The 17,067-nt window shown below is 44.5% G+C and overlaps 1 protein-coding gene across 1 annotated transcript in view; it reads right to left on the bottom strand.

Moving 5' to 3' along the window:
- LOC142748368 (tetratricopeptide repeat protein 39A-like) overlaps positions 1-1,498 on the bottom strand; it is a 44,905-nt gene extending 43,407 nt beyond the window's left edge. The window contains exon 1 of the mRNA XM_075855462.1: positions 1,379-1,498. Within this exon, the coding sequence (XP_075711577.1) occupies positions 1,379-1,407 (29 nt within the window). The 5' untranslated portion in view covers positions 1,408-1,498. The remainder of the gene's footprint in view (positions 1-1,378) is intronic.
- Positions 1,499-17,067: the final 15,569 nt, after the last annotated feature.

Here is a 17,067-nt window from a genome sequence, read left to right as displayed (position 1 = left end):
GGTAATAAGAGGCTCAGGAGCCGGGTTACTGTAATAAGATGTTACAGGGTAATAAGAGGATCAGGAGCCGGGTTACTGTAATAAGATGTTACAGGGGTAATAAGAGGATCAGGAGCCGGGTTACTGTAATAAGATGTTACAGGGTAATAAGAGGCTCAGGAGCCGGGTTACTGTAATAAGATGTTACAGGGTAATAAGAGGATCAGGAGTCAGGTTACTGTAATAAGATGTTACAGGGTAATAAGAGGCTCAGGAGCCGGGTTACTGTAATAAGATGTTACAGGGTAATAAGAGGATCAGGAGCCGGGTTACTGTAATAAGATGTTACAGGGTAATAAGAGGATCAGGAGCCGGGTTACTGTAATAAGATGTTACAGGGGTAATAAGAGGATGAGGAGCCGGGTTACTGTAATAAGATGTTACAGGGGTAATAAGAGGATCAGGAGCCGGGTTACTGTAATAAGATGTTACAGGGTAATAAGAGGCTCAGGAGTCGGGTTATTATAAGACATGAGATGTTAACACCAGATTTTGCACATTATTACTGGTCTGTGAATGGAAGACTTCCCCGCAATGTGTGACCCTTGTGTAAATAACAGCGCAGGGCGTGTATACTTTTGTGAGGACGGGTTGTGTAGATGAGATTTATCAGGAATAACAGGAGTGGCAGGATGTAATGGTGATCACAGCTGCTGGCGACATAAATCCATATTCATCCAGATGTACAGGACTCTCCCCCGTATATAAGGAACAGAAATATCTAGAACCCCAATAATTACTCTACAGGACACCTGAAAACTGGTTCTGTATATCTAAAGCGTTCATGTGGGTATAAGGGCATATGGAGTAATAGGGTCGGATCTGCCAGTTGTGACCTTACTGGTACTCTGGAGGACCACTGGTGTTGGTGGGCATTTACCCAGCAGTATCCTGCCAATGGCCGATCGTTACCAGACGTGCAAGCCGCAGGACCCCCTGCTAACAGCTAATCACTGGGGGACTGGGCTAATATCCACAGTAAACGACCCCTTTAAGAACAAATGTTGCAAATTAACAGAGTGTCATAGAAAGCAGATGACTAAAAGTAACAAAAAACACCAATGAGTTCTGTCGATTCTGTAATGTAAGCACAATTTAATGATGACAACCATGTCACAGATGGAAAAAATGAACAATATTATTTCTCAGCCACACAAGTCATGGTATAGTCCTAACCTAAGAAATTCTACGGGGCCCCCGATGCCTCTGAAGAGTCAGTGGCTCCAAGTGAGTGACTACCGGGTGGCACAGCTGAATACCATGCTGACACTGCCCAGCAGTAATCGTGCCCAGGTAGTGATACAGAGCCGTGCCATACATTACATATATCATACACTACCTGCCCGGAGGAACCTGCTCCCTGCTCATGCTGCTGCTTTTGCTCTGATTACAAGACTCCGCCCACTGACACCTGTCCGGGAGGAGGAACTACTCTCTGCCGCGCCCATCCTACGGGAAGCGTCCCGAAAACCACGCCCACTGACACGTGGAAGGCACAGGTAAGAGCTGGCCACGCCCACCCGAGTGTTGCTAGGAAACAGGAATGTATGTAATATGTATGTAGTGGCCGTGTATTACTATAACTAATATGTAACTACCAATCTGGTCTGGGGACAAAGTGGAGGACGATATACACGCGGCAAATGTTAATATATAAATGTTACGTCTTTATTAATTCCAATATGTGCCAGCCACTAGTGTGCCACCATCAATGCTTCAGATGCCTCCATTGTGCCAGTCACTGATGTCCCCGACAGCACCTCTCGAGAACTAATACCCCCTAGTGTCTTCCACTGATGCCCCATAGTGCCTGCTACTGATACCCCAGTGCCTGTTCCTAATGCCTCCATAGTGCCTGCTCCTGATGCCCCCCCATAGTGCCTGCTCCTAATGCCCCCCTAGTGCCTGCTCCTAATGCCCCCATAGTGCCTGCTCCTGATGCCACCATAGTGCCTGCTCCTAATGCCCCCATAGTGCCTGCTCCTGATGCCCCCATAGTGCCTGCTCCTGATGCCCCCCATAGTGCCTGCTCCTGATGCCACCATAGTGCCTGCTCCTAATGCCCCCATAGTGCCTGCTCCTGATGCCCCCCATAGTGCCTGCTCCTGATGCCACCATAGTGCCTGCTCCTAATGCCCCCATAGTGCCTGCTCCTAATGCCTCCATAGTGCCTGCTCCTGATGCCCCCATAGTGCCTGCTCCTAATGCCCCCATAGTGCCTGCTCCTGATGCCACCATAGTGCCTGCTCCTAATGCCCCCATAGTGCCTGCTCCTGATGCCCCCCATAGTGCCTGCTCCTGATGCCCCCATAGTGCCTGCTCCTGATGCCCCCCATAGTGCCTGCTCCTGATGCCACCATAGTGCCTGCTCCTAATGCCCCCATAGTGCCTGCTCCTGATGCCCCCCATAGTGCCTGCTCCTGATGCCACCATAGTGCCTGCTCCTAATGCCCCCATAGTGCCTGCTCCTAATGCCTCCATAGTGCCTGCTCCTGATGCCCCCATAGTGCCTGCTCCTAATGCCCCCATAGTGCCTGCTCCTGATGCCACCATAGTGCCTGCTCCTAATGCCCCCATAGTGCCTGCTCCTGATGCCCCCCATAGTGCCTGCTCCTGATGCCCCCATAGTGCCTGCTCCTGATGCCCCCCATAGTGCCTGCTCCTGATGCCACCATAGTGCCTGCTCCTAATGCCCCCATAGTGCCTGCTCCTGATGCCCCCCATAGTGCCTGCTCCTGATGCCACCATAGTGCCTGCTCCTAATGCCCCCATAGTGCCTGCTCCTAATGCCTCCATAGTGCCTGCTCCTGATGCCCCCATAGTGCCTGCTCCTAATGCCCCCATAGTGCCTGCTCCTGATGCCACCATAGTGCCTGCTCCTAATGCCCCCATAGTGCCTGCTCCTGATGCCCCCCATAGTGCCTGCTACTGATGCCACCATAGTGCCTGCTACTGATGCCCTGTAGTGCCTGCTTCTGATGCCACCATAGTGCCCGCTACTGATGCCCTGTAGTGCCTGCTCCTGATGCCACCATAGTACCTGCCACTGATGCAATCACCGTGCTTGCTACTCATGCCCTGTAGTGCCTGCTCCTGATGCCCCCATAGTGCCTGCTCCTGATGCCCTGTAGTGCCTGCTCCTGATGCCACCATAGTGCCTGCTCCTGATGCCCTGTAGTACCTGCCACTGATGCAATCACCGTGCTTGCTACTCATGCCCTGTAGTGCCTGATACTGATGCCCCCATAGTGCCTGCCACTGATGCCCCTCATAGTGCCTGATACTAAGACCCCCTATAGTACCTGTCAGTGATTCCCCCTAATGCCTGCTACTGATGCCCACCTAGTGTCTTTCACTGATGCCTCCATATGTCCTGCCACAGATGCCTTCATAGTGCCTGCTACTGGTGCCCCCATAATGTAGCCCTACTCAAGCCACACTAGTATCTGTCACTGATGCCCCCATTGTACCTGTCGCTGAGGCCTCTCTGTATCTATAGGCCATGCCCGGTGTGCCACAGCTGACTCCATGGATTTCTGTAAAAGTTGGTAAAAAAGTTACCAGGTGTTATACTACTAAAATCTGAGGCTGCGCAGCACCAGTATAGTATTTGTAAATATGGGACCTCCTTAAATGCAAAATGTTTCACAAATCTCGTTTTCTTGCATATTAGGGTATGTGCACACACACTAATTACGTCCGTAATGTACGGACGTATTTCGGCCGCAAGTCCCGGACCGAACACAGTGCAGGGAGCCGGGCTCCTAGCATCATACTTATGTACGACGCTAGGAGTCCCTGCTACTCCATGGAACTGCTGTCCCGTACTGAAAACATGATTACAGTACGGGACAGTTGTCCTGCAGCGAGGCAGGGACTCCTAGCATCGTACATAAATATGATGCTAGGAGCCCGGCTCCCTGCACTGTGTTCGGTCCGGGACTTGCGGCCGAAATACGTCCGTCAATTACGGACGTAATTAGTGTGTGTGCACATACCCTAATATGCAAGAAAACGAGATTTGTGAAACATTTTGCATTTAAGGAGGTCCCATATTTACAAAACCTCACCTTACCAATGCCCAACAGTGGTGCCACACTGCCTCATCTGCCAGACATCTGCCTCCCTATAGACAGCGCCAGACAGTAGTGCCAGCCCTTAAAGGAGTTGTCCTCTCATGTGAGGCCTCTCTCCCATATGTCAGGGGTCTTATTGATAGAGGATTGAAGACTATAGATATATATGTACCCGCTGCGCTGTGTAGCGATAGTGAGTATGTTGTGATAAACACCGCGCTGCGCTCCTTACATTGATCGACTCCTCATCATTGTATTTTCAGAAAACTTCCCAAACCGGATTGTCCAGGATTCAAGGCCCAGACAGACCGTTCACTGCATTAATTTTTTCACGCTCCTTACATCCTCACTGTTGTACTCAGTCACATACATTCTATACATCAGTTCTAGGCGGAATTATTGCCAGTGCCGCCATTTGTATCCAGTATCTCACCCTTTCAGAGGGGTTTTTCCATCTTGGACATTTCTGACATATTTACAGGATATTCCATAAATGTCCTACAGATGCAGGTGCCAGCTCTGGGACCCACACCTATATCTTTAACGATGACCCCCTGACCTCCGACCTACCTTGTCCTGCTGCACCCCGGCCACTGACGGAAGGGGTGGTCAGGAGTACGGAAACAGCCTATCTCACTTAGCAATGCTGTTTCTGTAGCTCCTAATTTCCCCAAATAGTGTAGCTCTTCGTGCTCCTTTTTTTTCCTAACTCCCATATACGTTATTTAATTTTCTAAAAAAAAAATGATTCAACTGTTTTTTACAAAAATATTTTTTTAGTTCCCGTAGGAGACTTGAACAAGCGATCGTTAGACGGTTGGTACAATACACTGCAATACTTACACTATATGGAGAAAAGTATTGGGACATGTACACATTACCCCTACTGGAGATTTTATGACATATTCTAAAACATTCTAAATTCATAGACATTAATATGGAGTTGGTTCCCCCTTTGCAGATAAAACATCTTCCACTTTTCTGAGAAGACTTTCTACAAGATTTTGGAGCGTCCGTGGCAATATCTGCCCATTCATCCAGAAGATTATTTGTGAGGCCAGACACTGACGTTGGGGGACGGGGTCTGGATCATAATCTCTGTTCTAGTTCATCCCAAAGGTTGGGATAGGGTTGAGGTCAGGACTCTGTTCGACCAGTCGAGTTCTTCCAGAATAAACTCAACCAACCAGCCAACCAACCAACCAACCAACCAGCGATGTCTTTATGGACCTTGTGCACTGGGGCACAGTCATGCTGGAGCAGAAAAGGGCCGAACCCCAAACTGTTCTCACAAAATTGGAAGCTACAAATACGCGCGTAAATCTGTCACACTCGTGTGAATGTAGCCTTACACTTATATTAAAACAGGATAGGAAAGCAACAGATCCGGCATCTTATGGACCTATATCTATACAGCCTATAAGGTGTAATGGGGTATGGGATCGCACGTTGATCCATAGAGACCAGGCAGGTTTCTTACCCGGGAGTTCGACGTCAGACAATGAGTGCTGTGCCGCTTAGTTTTTGATTGTCTCTTCCTAGGAAAGCCGAGTGAGTGATGTACAGGCTCATAGACTTCCTATTAAGCCCATACACCGCTCGCTCGGCTTTCCGAGGAAAGCCGAGCAGAAACGAAGCGGCACAGCGCTCACCCGATCAAGATGGTCTGCTTGCCTCAGATCTTATATGTTTTGCAGAATTGTCCAATCATGCTTCCTGATGTAATACTCGATACGTTGGATTCAATTACCAGAGATATCCTTTGGCGTGGGAAAAGACCATGCATAAAATTGGAATTATTAGGGGTGCATCTGAAATGAGGTGGACTCTCTTCCAGATTATACAAATCCATATACTATGTAGCGTCTCGGCTTCAACAATTGATAACTCACAGTTGACCTTGAATCCTAAGTTTAATATTGGATACACCATTTTTGCGGTCCTAGAAGCAGGTTCTAAAAGAGTCTAAGGCCTTGTTCACACAGAGTTTATTGGTGCGTTTTTTGATGTGGAAACCGCGGCTAAAAACGCCTCCTATTGATTGCAATGGGTGGTGGAGGCGTTTTTTCCCCATGAGCGGGAAAAAAAATGCTCGCAGGGAAAAAAGAGGTGTCATGCCCTTCTCTCCGTTCATTTACACAGCACTAGCGATACAGCTGTATCGCTGTGTGCAGCCACATAAACACACTATAACATTACTGCAGTGTCCTGACAGTGAATATACAATACCTCCAGCCAGGACGTGATGTGTATTCAGAATCCTGACACGTCTGAATCTTTTCTGTGAGATTTCCAGCAGGGCAAACGTAATCTCGCGAGATTACGATGTAAACTGTCATTTAAAACGAGATTAAGTTTGCCTTGCTGAAAATCTCACAGAAAAGATTCAGAATCAAGATACATGAATCAAGACAACAAAGTCAATAGAGTAAAATAGTGAAATTACATGCCCTTAACCCCTTCCCACTTTAGCCACTTTTGACCTTCCTGACAGAGCCTCATTTTTCAAATCTGACATGTGTCACTTTATGTGGTAATAACTTCGGAATGCTTTCACCTATCCAAGCGATTCTGAGATTGTTTTCTCGTGACACATTGCACTTTAAGTTACTGGCAAAATTTGCTCGATATGTTCAGTATTTAATTGTGAAAAACACCAAAAATTAGCGAAAAATTGCAAAAATTAGCATTTTTCTCAATTTAAATGTATCTGCTTGTAAGACAGGCAGTTATAACACACAAAATTGTTGCTAATTAACATCCCCCATATGTCTACTTTAGATTGGCATCGTTTTTTGAACATCCTTTTATTTTTCTATGACATCACAAGGCTTAGAACTTTAGCAGCAATTTCTCACATTTTCAAGAAAATGTCAAAAGGCTATTTTTACAGGGACCAGTTCAGATGTGAAGTGGCTTTGAGGGAGTTATATATTAGAAACCGCCAAAAAGTCACCCCATTTTAAAAACTTCACCCCTCAAAGTATTCAAAACAGCATTTAGAAAATGTCTTAACCCCTAAGGGTATGTGCACACACACTAATTACGTCCGTAATTGGCGGACGTATTTCGGCCGCAAGTCCCGGACCGAACACAGTGCAGGGAGCCGGGCTCATAGCATCATACTTATGTACGATGCTAGAAGTCCCTGCCTCGCTGCAGGACAACTGTCCCGTACTGTAAACATGATTAAGCAAAGGAGCACCTAGTGGATTTTGGGGCCTTATTTTGATTACAATATATTTTAGGCACCATGTCAGGTTTGAAGGGCTCTTGCAGTGCCAAAACAGTAAAAATCCCCCAAAAGTGACCCCATCTGGGAAACTAGACACCTCAAGGAAATTATCTAGGGGTGTAGTGAGCATTTTGACCGCACAGGTTTTTTACAGAAATTATTGGAAGTAGGTCGTGAAAATTAAAATCGACATTTCTTCAAAGAAAATGTAGGTTTAGCGATTTTTTTTTCTAATTTCCACAAGGACTAAAGGAGAAAAAGCACCGCAAAATTTGTAAAGCAATTTCTCCCGAGTAAAACAATACCCCACATGTGGTAATAAATGGATATTTGGACACACGGCAGGGCTTAGAACGGAAAGAGCGCCATTTGGCTTTTGGAGCTCAAATTTAGCAGGAATGGTTTGCGGAGGCCATGTCACATTTACAAAGCCCCTGAGGGGACAAAACAGTAGAAACCCCCCACAAGTGACCCCATTTCGGAAACTACACCCATTGAGGAAATTATCTAGGGGTATAGTGATCGTTTTGACCCCACATGTTTTTTACAGAAATTATTGGAAGTAGGCTGTGAAAATGAAAATCTAAAATTTTTCAAAGAAAATGTAGGTTTAGCAAATTTTTTCTCATTTCCACAAGAACTGAAGGAGAAAAAGCACCATCAAATTTGAAAAGCAATTTCTCCCGAGTAAAACAATACCCCACATCTGGTAATAAACGGATGTTTGGACACACGGCAGGGCTTAGAAGTGAAAGAGTGCCATTTGGCTTTTAGAGTTCACATTTAGCAGGAATCTTTTGAGAGGCCATGTCACATTTACAAAGCCCCTGAGGGGACAAAACAGTGGAAACCCCCCACAAGTGACCGCATTTTGGAAACTACACCCATTGAGGAAATGATCTAGGGGTATTGTGAGTGTTTTGACTCCACAGGTTTTTTGCATAAATTATTGGCAGTAGGCCCTGAAAATGACAATCTAAATTTTTTCAAAGAAAATGTAGGTTTAGCTAATTTTTTCTCATTTCCACAAGGACTGAAGGAGAAAAAGCCCCGTAAAATTTGTAAAGCAATTTCTCCCGAGTAAAACAATGCCCCACATGTGGTAATAAACTGATGTTTGGACACACGGCAGGGCTTAGAAGGGATGGAGTGCCATTTGGCTTTTGGAGTCCACATTTAGCAGGAATGGTTTGCGGAGGCCATGTCACATTTACGAAGCCCCTGAGGGGACAAAACAGTGGAAACCCCCCCACAAGTGACCCCATTTTGGAGACTACACCCATTGAGGAAATTATCTAGGGGTATAGTGAGCGATTTGACCCCACAGTTTTTTGCAGAAATTATTGGAAGTAGGCCCTGAAAATAAAAATCTACATTTTTTCAAAGAAAATTTCGGTTTAGCTAATTTTTTCTCTTTTCCAGAAGGACTGAAGGAGAAAAAGCACCACAAAATTTGTAAAGCAATTTCTCCCGAGTAAAACAATACCCCACATGTGGTAATAAACGGCTGTTTGGACACACGGCAGGGCTTAGAAGAGAAAGAGCACTATTTGGCTTTTTGAGATCACATTTAGCAGGAATGGTTTGCGGAGGCCAGGTCACATTTGCAAAGCCCCTGAGGGGATAAAACAATGAAAACGCCCAAAAAGGGACTCCATTTAGGAAACTACACCTCTTGAGGAATTTATCTAGGGGTGTAGTAAGCATTTTGACCCCACAGATGTTTCATAGAATTTATTAGAATTAGGCAGTGAAAATAAAAACAGTCCTTTTTCTTCAATAAGACGTAGCTTTAGCGCAAATTTTTTCATTTTCTCAACAAATAAAGGAAAAAAAGAACCCAACATTTGTAAACCAATTTCTCCCGAGTACGGCAATACCCCATATGTGGTCATAAACTGCTGTTTGGGCAAACGGCAGGGCTCAGAAGGGAAGGACCGCCATTTGGAGTGAAGATGTTGCTGGATTGGTTTCTGGGTGCCTGTGGGCCCAAAACAGTGGAAACCCCTCAGAAGTGACCCAATTTTGGAAACTACACCCCTCAATGCATTTTCCTAGGGGTGTAGTAAGCATTTTAACCCTGCAGGTGTTTTGTAGAAATTAGTGTGAACTCGATGTTGCAGAGTGAAAATGGGATTTTTTTTCCATAGATATGCCAATATGTGGTGCCCGGCTTGTGCCACCATAACAAGACAGCTCTCCAATTATTATGCTGGGTTTCCTGGTTTTAGAAACACCCTACATGGGGCACTAATCTTTTGCCTGGACATTTGACCAGGCTCAGGAGTGAAAGAGCACCATGTAAAATTGAGGCCTAATTTGTCGATTTACAAAGTATTGGTTCACAACTGCAGAGGCTCAGATGTGAAATAATAAAAAGAAACCCCTGAGAAGTGACCCCATTTCGAAGCTACACCCCTCAAGGCATTTGTTAAGGGGTGTAGTGAGTATTTCACTCCACAGTTCTTTTCCATAAATGAATGCACTGCGGATGGTGCAAATAAAAAATTTATATTTTTCCCTAGATATGCCATTTCAGTGGCAAATATGTCATGCCCAGCTTATGACGCTGAAGACACACATCACAAAAATTGGTAAAAGGGTTCTCCCGGGTATGGCGGTGCCATATATGTGGAAGGAAACTGCTGTTTGGGCACGCTGTAGGGTTCAGATGGGATGGAGCGCCATTTGGCTTTTGGAGAGCGGATTTTGCTTGGTAGTAGATTTGTTTGAGTATTGCTGGTGTTTCCGTTTATAATGTGGGGGTACATGTAAGCTGGGCGGAGTATATAAGGGGCATAGTCAGGTGGTATAATAATGGGGTAAAAAAACAATAAAATAATCCATAGATGTGTGTTACGCTGTGAAGCAATCCTTTCTGCACAGGCAGGTGTTGCACTGATATATGGCGTCATTTCTTATCCCCCTTTTGGTCCACACTCCGCACCTTTGCAGTTTGGGGAATTTTGCTGGGAAAGTGTTGTCCTGATATAATACGGGCACCGTCGCTTCCAGCAGATATGTTTGGGCCCTCCCCTTCCTGGTTCCCTAATTTTAGATCCTTGATAAATCGCCTCTTGAAACAGAAGAAATGTTCCCCTCGGGCAGCACAACTGCATATTTTTTATTTTCTGACTTATTGGAGCCATAAGTAATTTTATTTTTTCATAAACGTAGTGGTATGAGGGCTTTTTGTTGCGGGACGAGCTGTAGTTATTATTGGTACCGTTTTGGGGTACATGTGACTTTTGATCACCTTTTATCCTATTTTTTGGGAGGCCAGGTAAACAAAAAAACGCAATTCTGGCATAGTTTTATTTAGGTTTTTTTATACAGCGTTCACCATGCTACCTTTATTCTGCGGGTCAGTACAATTCCGGCGATACCTATTTTATAGGACTTTTTTATGTTTTACAACTTTTTGCACAATAAAACTACTTTTGTAAAAATAATGTATTTTTTCTGTCGCGTTGTCAAGTTGTGAGAACCATAACTTTTTAATTTTTTTGTCGATGGAGCTATATGAGGGCTTGTTTTTTGCGAGATGAGCTATAGTTTTTATAGGTACCATTTTTGGAATACGTGCGACTTTTTGATCACTTTTTATTCCTATATTCATAGGGCAAAGTGACCAAAAATCAAACTCCGGTATAGTTTTTTACGCTTTTTTTTTACGCTGTTCACCGTGTGCAATAAATAATATAATATTTTGATACCTCAGGTCGTTACGGTCGAGGCGATACCAAATACGTATGGTTTATTATTTTTTTTCAATAATAAAGGACTTGATAAGAGTAAAAGGGGGATTGTGTTTTATTTTATTACTTGAAACTTTTATTGTTTTCAAACTTTTATTGTTTTCACTTTTTTTTACACTTTTTTTACACTTTTTCTCAAGTCCCCCTAGGGGACTTGAAGGTCCAGCTGTCAGATTTATTTTTTTCTAATACATTGCACTACCTACGTAGTGCAATGTATTAGATCTGTCAGTTATTCACTGACAGCAAGCCGATTAGGCTTCGCCTCCCGGCGGGGCCTGATCGGCTTCCGTAATGGCAGAGCAGGAGACCATTGTGTCTCCTGTTGCCATAGTAGCAGTCGCCAGTCCTGATTGCCTGTCAGTGCTGGCGATCTGCTAGTAACCGCGACGATGCAGCAATCGCTTTCGATTGCTGCATCGAAGGGGTTAATGGCAGGGATCGGAGCTAGCTCCGGTTCCTGCCGTTACAGGTGGATGTCAGCTGTAACATACAGCTGACTTCCACCGCTGATGATGCCGGATCAGCTCCTGACCCGGCGCCATCTTGCCGGCTGCTACAGAAGCCGATCAGGCTCCGCCGCCGGGCGGATCTTGACCGGTTTCCGTGCTAGGCAGTCCGGGAGGCCAGTACTAGGCCTCCGGTTGCCATTGCAGCCACCGGAACCCCGGCAATTTCATTCCTGGGGTACCGATGAGCTGCAAACACCTTAAGTGCAGCACTCGCGTTTGAGCGCTGCACTTAAGGGGTTAACTGCGGGGATCGAAGCTAATTTCGGTCCCCGCCGTTACAGTCGGATGTCAGCTGTAAGATACAGCTGAGATCCGACGATGATGGCACCGGCTCAGCTTCTGAACCGGTGCCAAACATTTGGCGTATGGGTACGGCAAAATGCGGGAAGTCATGGCTTTCCATGACGTACCCGTACGGCAAATGTCGGGAAGGGGTTAAAAAAGGGGAACATTTCATGTGGACAAATTGAAAAACAATACTATGAAATGTATGTCTGAAATAGACAATTAGGTAGTGATAAAGATAAAAACAATGGTCCTACCATTGTTTTTATCTTTATCACTACCTAATTGTCTATTTCAGACATAAACGGCTGAAGAAGTGACTTGCACTTCTTTTTCGTGGCCGTTTTTTTTACGTAAAAAAACGGCCTCTCGGAACAGAACGCCATTTTTCCCATTGAAATCAATGGGCAGATGCCACAGATATGGCACGGTTTTGATGTAAAAGCAGAAAGAGCCATACAGAAGAGACAAAGCAGAATACTTTGAGATCCTAAAGAGGTCAGGAGCTTTAAATTGTTTATAGTTTCCGGGAAAAAATATTCTGCTGTGCATGAATATATCCTTAAAGAAACAGTCTCTATTGTTTAACCCCTTAAAGTCCAAGCCATTTTTCACTTGCCACCTTCCTAGGGCTATAACAATTTTTTGTTTTTCCGCCAATGGAGTGGTGTGTGAAGCATTATTTTTTGCGGGAGGAGTTGTAGTTTTTGTTGCCACCATTTAAAGTACCATAAAATGGTTGAATTGGGAAAAAGTGAGATTCCTCCATGTTTTTTTGGGTTTAGTTTTTACTGTATATATTTAACATCTACTTTTACCTTAAGATAAGGTAAATATATACAGCCCCAGATCCAAGCTCAGTACAAATATACAGCACCAGAACCAAGCTCAGTACATATATACAGTGCCAGAACAAAGCACAGTACATATATCCGGCCCCAGAACCAAGCTCATACATATATACAGTGCCAGGACAAAGCTCAGTACATACAATGGCGGATTATCATAGGGCGTTTTGGGCGGCCGCCCGGGGCTCCGGGGGGGCCCATGGCCACCCAAAGTACATTGTAGTTTTGTCTTGATTTTGCCACGAACCGTGGCAAAAACCGCAACGAAACTGCATTGTGTGTGTCCTGCAAAAGGACCTTTAGACATAACGTCACATGACCTTATCTCTGAAGTACTTACTACCGCTTAGAGACCTGCTGGTCACATGACCGCAGGACCTTGAGCAGCAGCAGCAAAATTCCACAGAGAAGACTGAGGAGAGCTGCTATGTAAGTATAAGGGGATGGATTTATTTAAAGAGGCTCTGTCACCACATTATAAGTGCTCTATCTCCTACATAAGGAGATGGGCGCTATAATGTAGGTGACAGTAATGCTTTTTATTTAAAAAAAAACATCTATTTTTACCACTTTACCACTTGGTTTATGCTAATGAGTTTCTTACTGCCCCCAAGTGGGCGTGTTTTTACTTTCGACCAAGTGGGCGTTGTACAGGAGTGTATGACGCTGACCAATCAGCGTCATGCACTCCTCTCCATTCATTTACACAGCAGCATCGCGTTCTTACTAGAACGCGATGTGCAGCCACATACACAGACCTTAACGTTAATCAAGTGTCCTGATAATGAATATACATTACCTCCAGCCTGGACGTCATGTGTATTCAGAATCCTGACACTTCTGAATCTTTTCTGTGAGATTTCCAGCAAGGGAAACGAAATCTTTTTTACCTCGTAATCTCGCGAGATTACGCGTGGCTTGCTGGAATCTCACAGAAAAGATTCAGAAGTGTCAGGATTCTGAATACACATGACGTCCAGGCTGGAGGTAATGTATATTCATTATCAGGACACTTGATTAACGTTAATGTCTGATGTGGCTGCAGATCGTGTTCTAGTAAGAACGCGATGCTGCTGTGTAAATGAATGGAGAGGAGTGCATGACGCTGAGTGGTCACTGATTGGTCAGCATCATACACTCTGTACAATGCCCACTTGGTCGAAAGTAAAAACACGCCCACTTGGGCATTAAGAAACTCATTAGCATAAAGCTAAAAATCGCTAATAAAGTGGTTTAAAATAGATTGTTTTTCTAAATAAAAAGCATTACTGTCACCTACATTACAGCGCCGATCTCCTTATATAGGAGATAGGGCACTTATAATGTGGTAACAGAGCCTCTTTAAGGGGTCTGTATTTAGGGGGACTGTATTTAGGGGGTCTCGTGTGGGGGTCTGTATTTAGGGGGCCTGGTTTGGTGTCTGTATTAGTTTAAGGGGCCTGTATTTAGTGGGTCTGGTCTGGGGTCTGTATCAGTTTAAGGGGTTTAGGGTCTGTATATTTAGGGGTCTGTGTTAGTTTAAGGGGTCTGGGGTCGGTATTTAGGGGGTCTGTATTAGTTTGAGGTCCGGGATCTGTATTTAGGGAGTCTGGTCTGGGGTCTGTATTAGTTTATAGGGTTTATTTAGGGGGCCTGTTCTAGGGTCTGTATTAGTTTAGGGGTCTTTATTCAGGGGTCTGGGGTCTGTATTAAAATAGGTGGTCTGGTCTGGGGACTGTATTACGTAAGGGAGTCAGGTTTGGGGTCATCATTAGTGTAGGGGTCAGGTCTGGGGTCTGTATTAGTTTGAGGTCTGGTGTCTGTATTTAGGGGGTCTGGTCTGGGGTCTGTATTAGTTTATGGGTTCTGTATTTAGGGGTCTGCATTAGTTTAGGGGGTCTAGTCTGGGGTCTGTATTAAGGGAGTCAGGTCGGGGTCATTATTAGTTTAGGGGGTCAGGTCTGGGGTCTGTATTTAGGGGTCAGGTCTGAGGGTTGTATTTATTTAGGGTGCTTGTTCTGGGGTCTGTATTTGTTTAGAGAGGTCTGGTCTGCGGACTGCAATAGTTTATAAAGTCTGGGTCTGTATGTATTCTATGATCTAGTCTGGGGTCCAGATTTATTAGTCTGAGTAAAAGGGGTTGTCTGGGCACATCGATAGGTCATCAGTATAAAAAAACGGACTGTGCCCAGACAACTCCTTTAATGTATGGGTCTGGGCTTTAGTGTCTAAATTTGTGTATTTCTATAGAGGCTGAAAATGGCTGCAGAAGTGAATGGCAAAGATGTCCCATCAGGAGAAGTTGCCATAACGGTCTGCGTCAGATGGAGAAGAAAAAAAACCAACTCCCATCAGAGAAGACGTCATTTGTGAGTCACTGTATCTATAGGGGATCTGTCACCTCTCCTGACATCTCTGTTGTAGGAAATCTTTGTATTCTACATATCTCTATGTACCCAGGACTAATAGACAAATGCGTGTTACCATTTCCATTGTCAAGAGGAAGTGTCCCTACACAGTGTGATACTGTCAGCGATGGTTGGAGACTGTCAGTATGTAGGGACACAGCCCTTTGACAAGGGGAATCGTAACAACCATTTGTCAATGCTCGCACAGAAAGGTGGTGTTCACTATAGACACGGCAGAGCGGCGGTGGGGAAGGGGGACCCAAGTTTGTGGAACAGCCCAGGGCCTATGGTCTACTTATTCCACCACTGAGTACATAAATACAACACCAGAACCAAGCTCAGTACATAAATACAGCATCAGAACCAAGCTCAGTACACATATACAGCTCCAGAACAAAGCTCAGTACACATATACAGCCCCAGAACCAAGCTCAGTACATATATAAAGTATCAGAACGAAGCTCAGTACATATTTACAGCCGCAGATCCAAGCTCAGTATAAATATATAGCACCAGAACAATGTCAGTACATATATACAGCACCAGAACAAATGTCAGTACATATATACAGCACCAGAACAAAGCTCAGTACAAATATACAGCACCAGAACAAAGCTCAGTGTATATATATATATACAGCACCAGAACAGATCCCAGTACAAATATACAGCACCAGAACAAAGCTCAGTACAAATATACAGCACCAGAACAAAGCTCATATACACCGCGTTCCAAATTATTATGCAAATGTTATTTTTCGCTGATTTTCCTAGTCGATGCAAATGACAGTCAGTATAATCTTCAAGCCATCAACCGTTGGAGTATAATGCAAATTTTATTGAACAAATCTCCTAATGATAACAGATTTTTTTTTAGAAGTAAAAAACTCAAAATGCTCTGTTTCACATTATTATGCACAACAGAGATCAAAACATTTTAAAGGTTGTAAAGAGAAGTAAAATGGTAATTTGTTGAATTTGCAGCATCAGGAGGACATATTTACAGAAATCAAAAGCTCTTTCAATCAAAAAAAACTTACCAGGCCAATTTACATGTTAACATAGGACCCCTTCTCTGATATCACCTTCAAAATTCTTGCATCCATTGAATTTGTGAGTATTTGGACAGTTTCTGCTTTGCAGGATGTCAGAATAGCCTCCCAGAGCTTCTGTTTTGATGTGAACTGCCTCCCACCCTCATAGATATTTTGCTTGAGGATGCTCCAAAGGTTCTCAATAGGGTTGAGGTCAGGGGAACATGGGGGCCACACCATGAGTCTCTCTCCTTTTATGCCCATAGCAGCTAATGACATAGAGGTATTTTTTGCAGCATGAGATGGTGCATTGTCATGCATGAAGATAATTTTGCTACGGAAGGCACGGTTCTTCTTTTTGTACAATGGAAGAAAGTGGTCAGTCATAAACTCTACGTACTTTGCAGAGGTCATTTTCACACCGTCAGGGACCCTAAAGGGGCCTACCAGCTCTCTCCCCATTATTCCAGCCCAAAACATGACTCGGCCACCTCTTTGCTGACGTCACAGCCTTGTTGGGACATGGTGGCCATTCACCAACCATCCACTACTCCATCCATCTGGACCATCCAGGGTTGCACGGCACTCATCAGTAAACAACACGGTTTGAAAATTAGTCTTCATGTATTTCTGAGCCCACTGCAACCGTTTCTGCTTGTGAGCATTGTTTAGGGGTGGCTGAATAATAGCTTTATGCAAACTTGCAAACCTATGGAGGATCCTACACCTTAAAGAGGCTCTGTCACCAGATTTTGCAACCCCTATCTGCTATTGCAGCAGGTTCGGCGCTGCAATGTAGATTACAGTAACGTTTTTATTTTTAAAAAACGAGCATTTTTGGCCAAGTTATGACCATTTTTGTATTTATGCAAATGAGGCTTGCAAAAGTACAAC

This window comes from Rhinoderma darwinii, chromosome 3 (assembly GCF_050947455.1).
Source record: "Rhinoderma darwinii isolate aRhiDar2 chromosome 3, aRhiDar2.hap1, whole genome shotgun sequence".
Taxonomy (NCBI): Eukaryota; Metazoa; Chordata; class Amphibia; order Anura; family Rhinodermatidae; genus Rhinoderma; species Rhinoderma darwinii.
The sequence above is the reverse complement of the archived record's forward strand: the minus strand, read 5'-3'. Positions and strand labels throughout refer to the sequence as shown.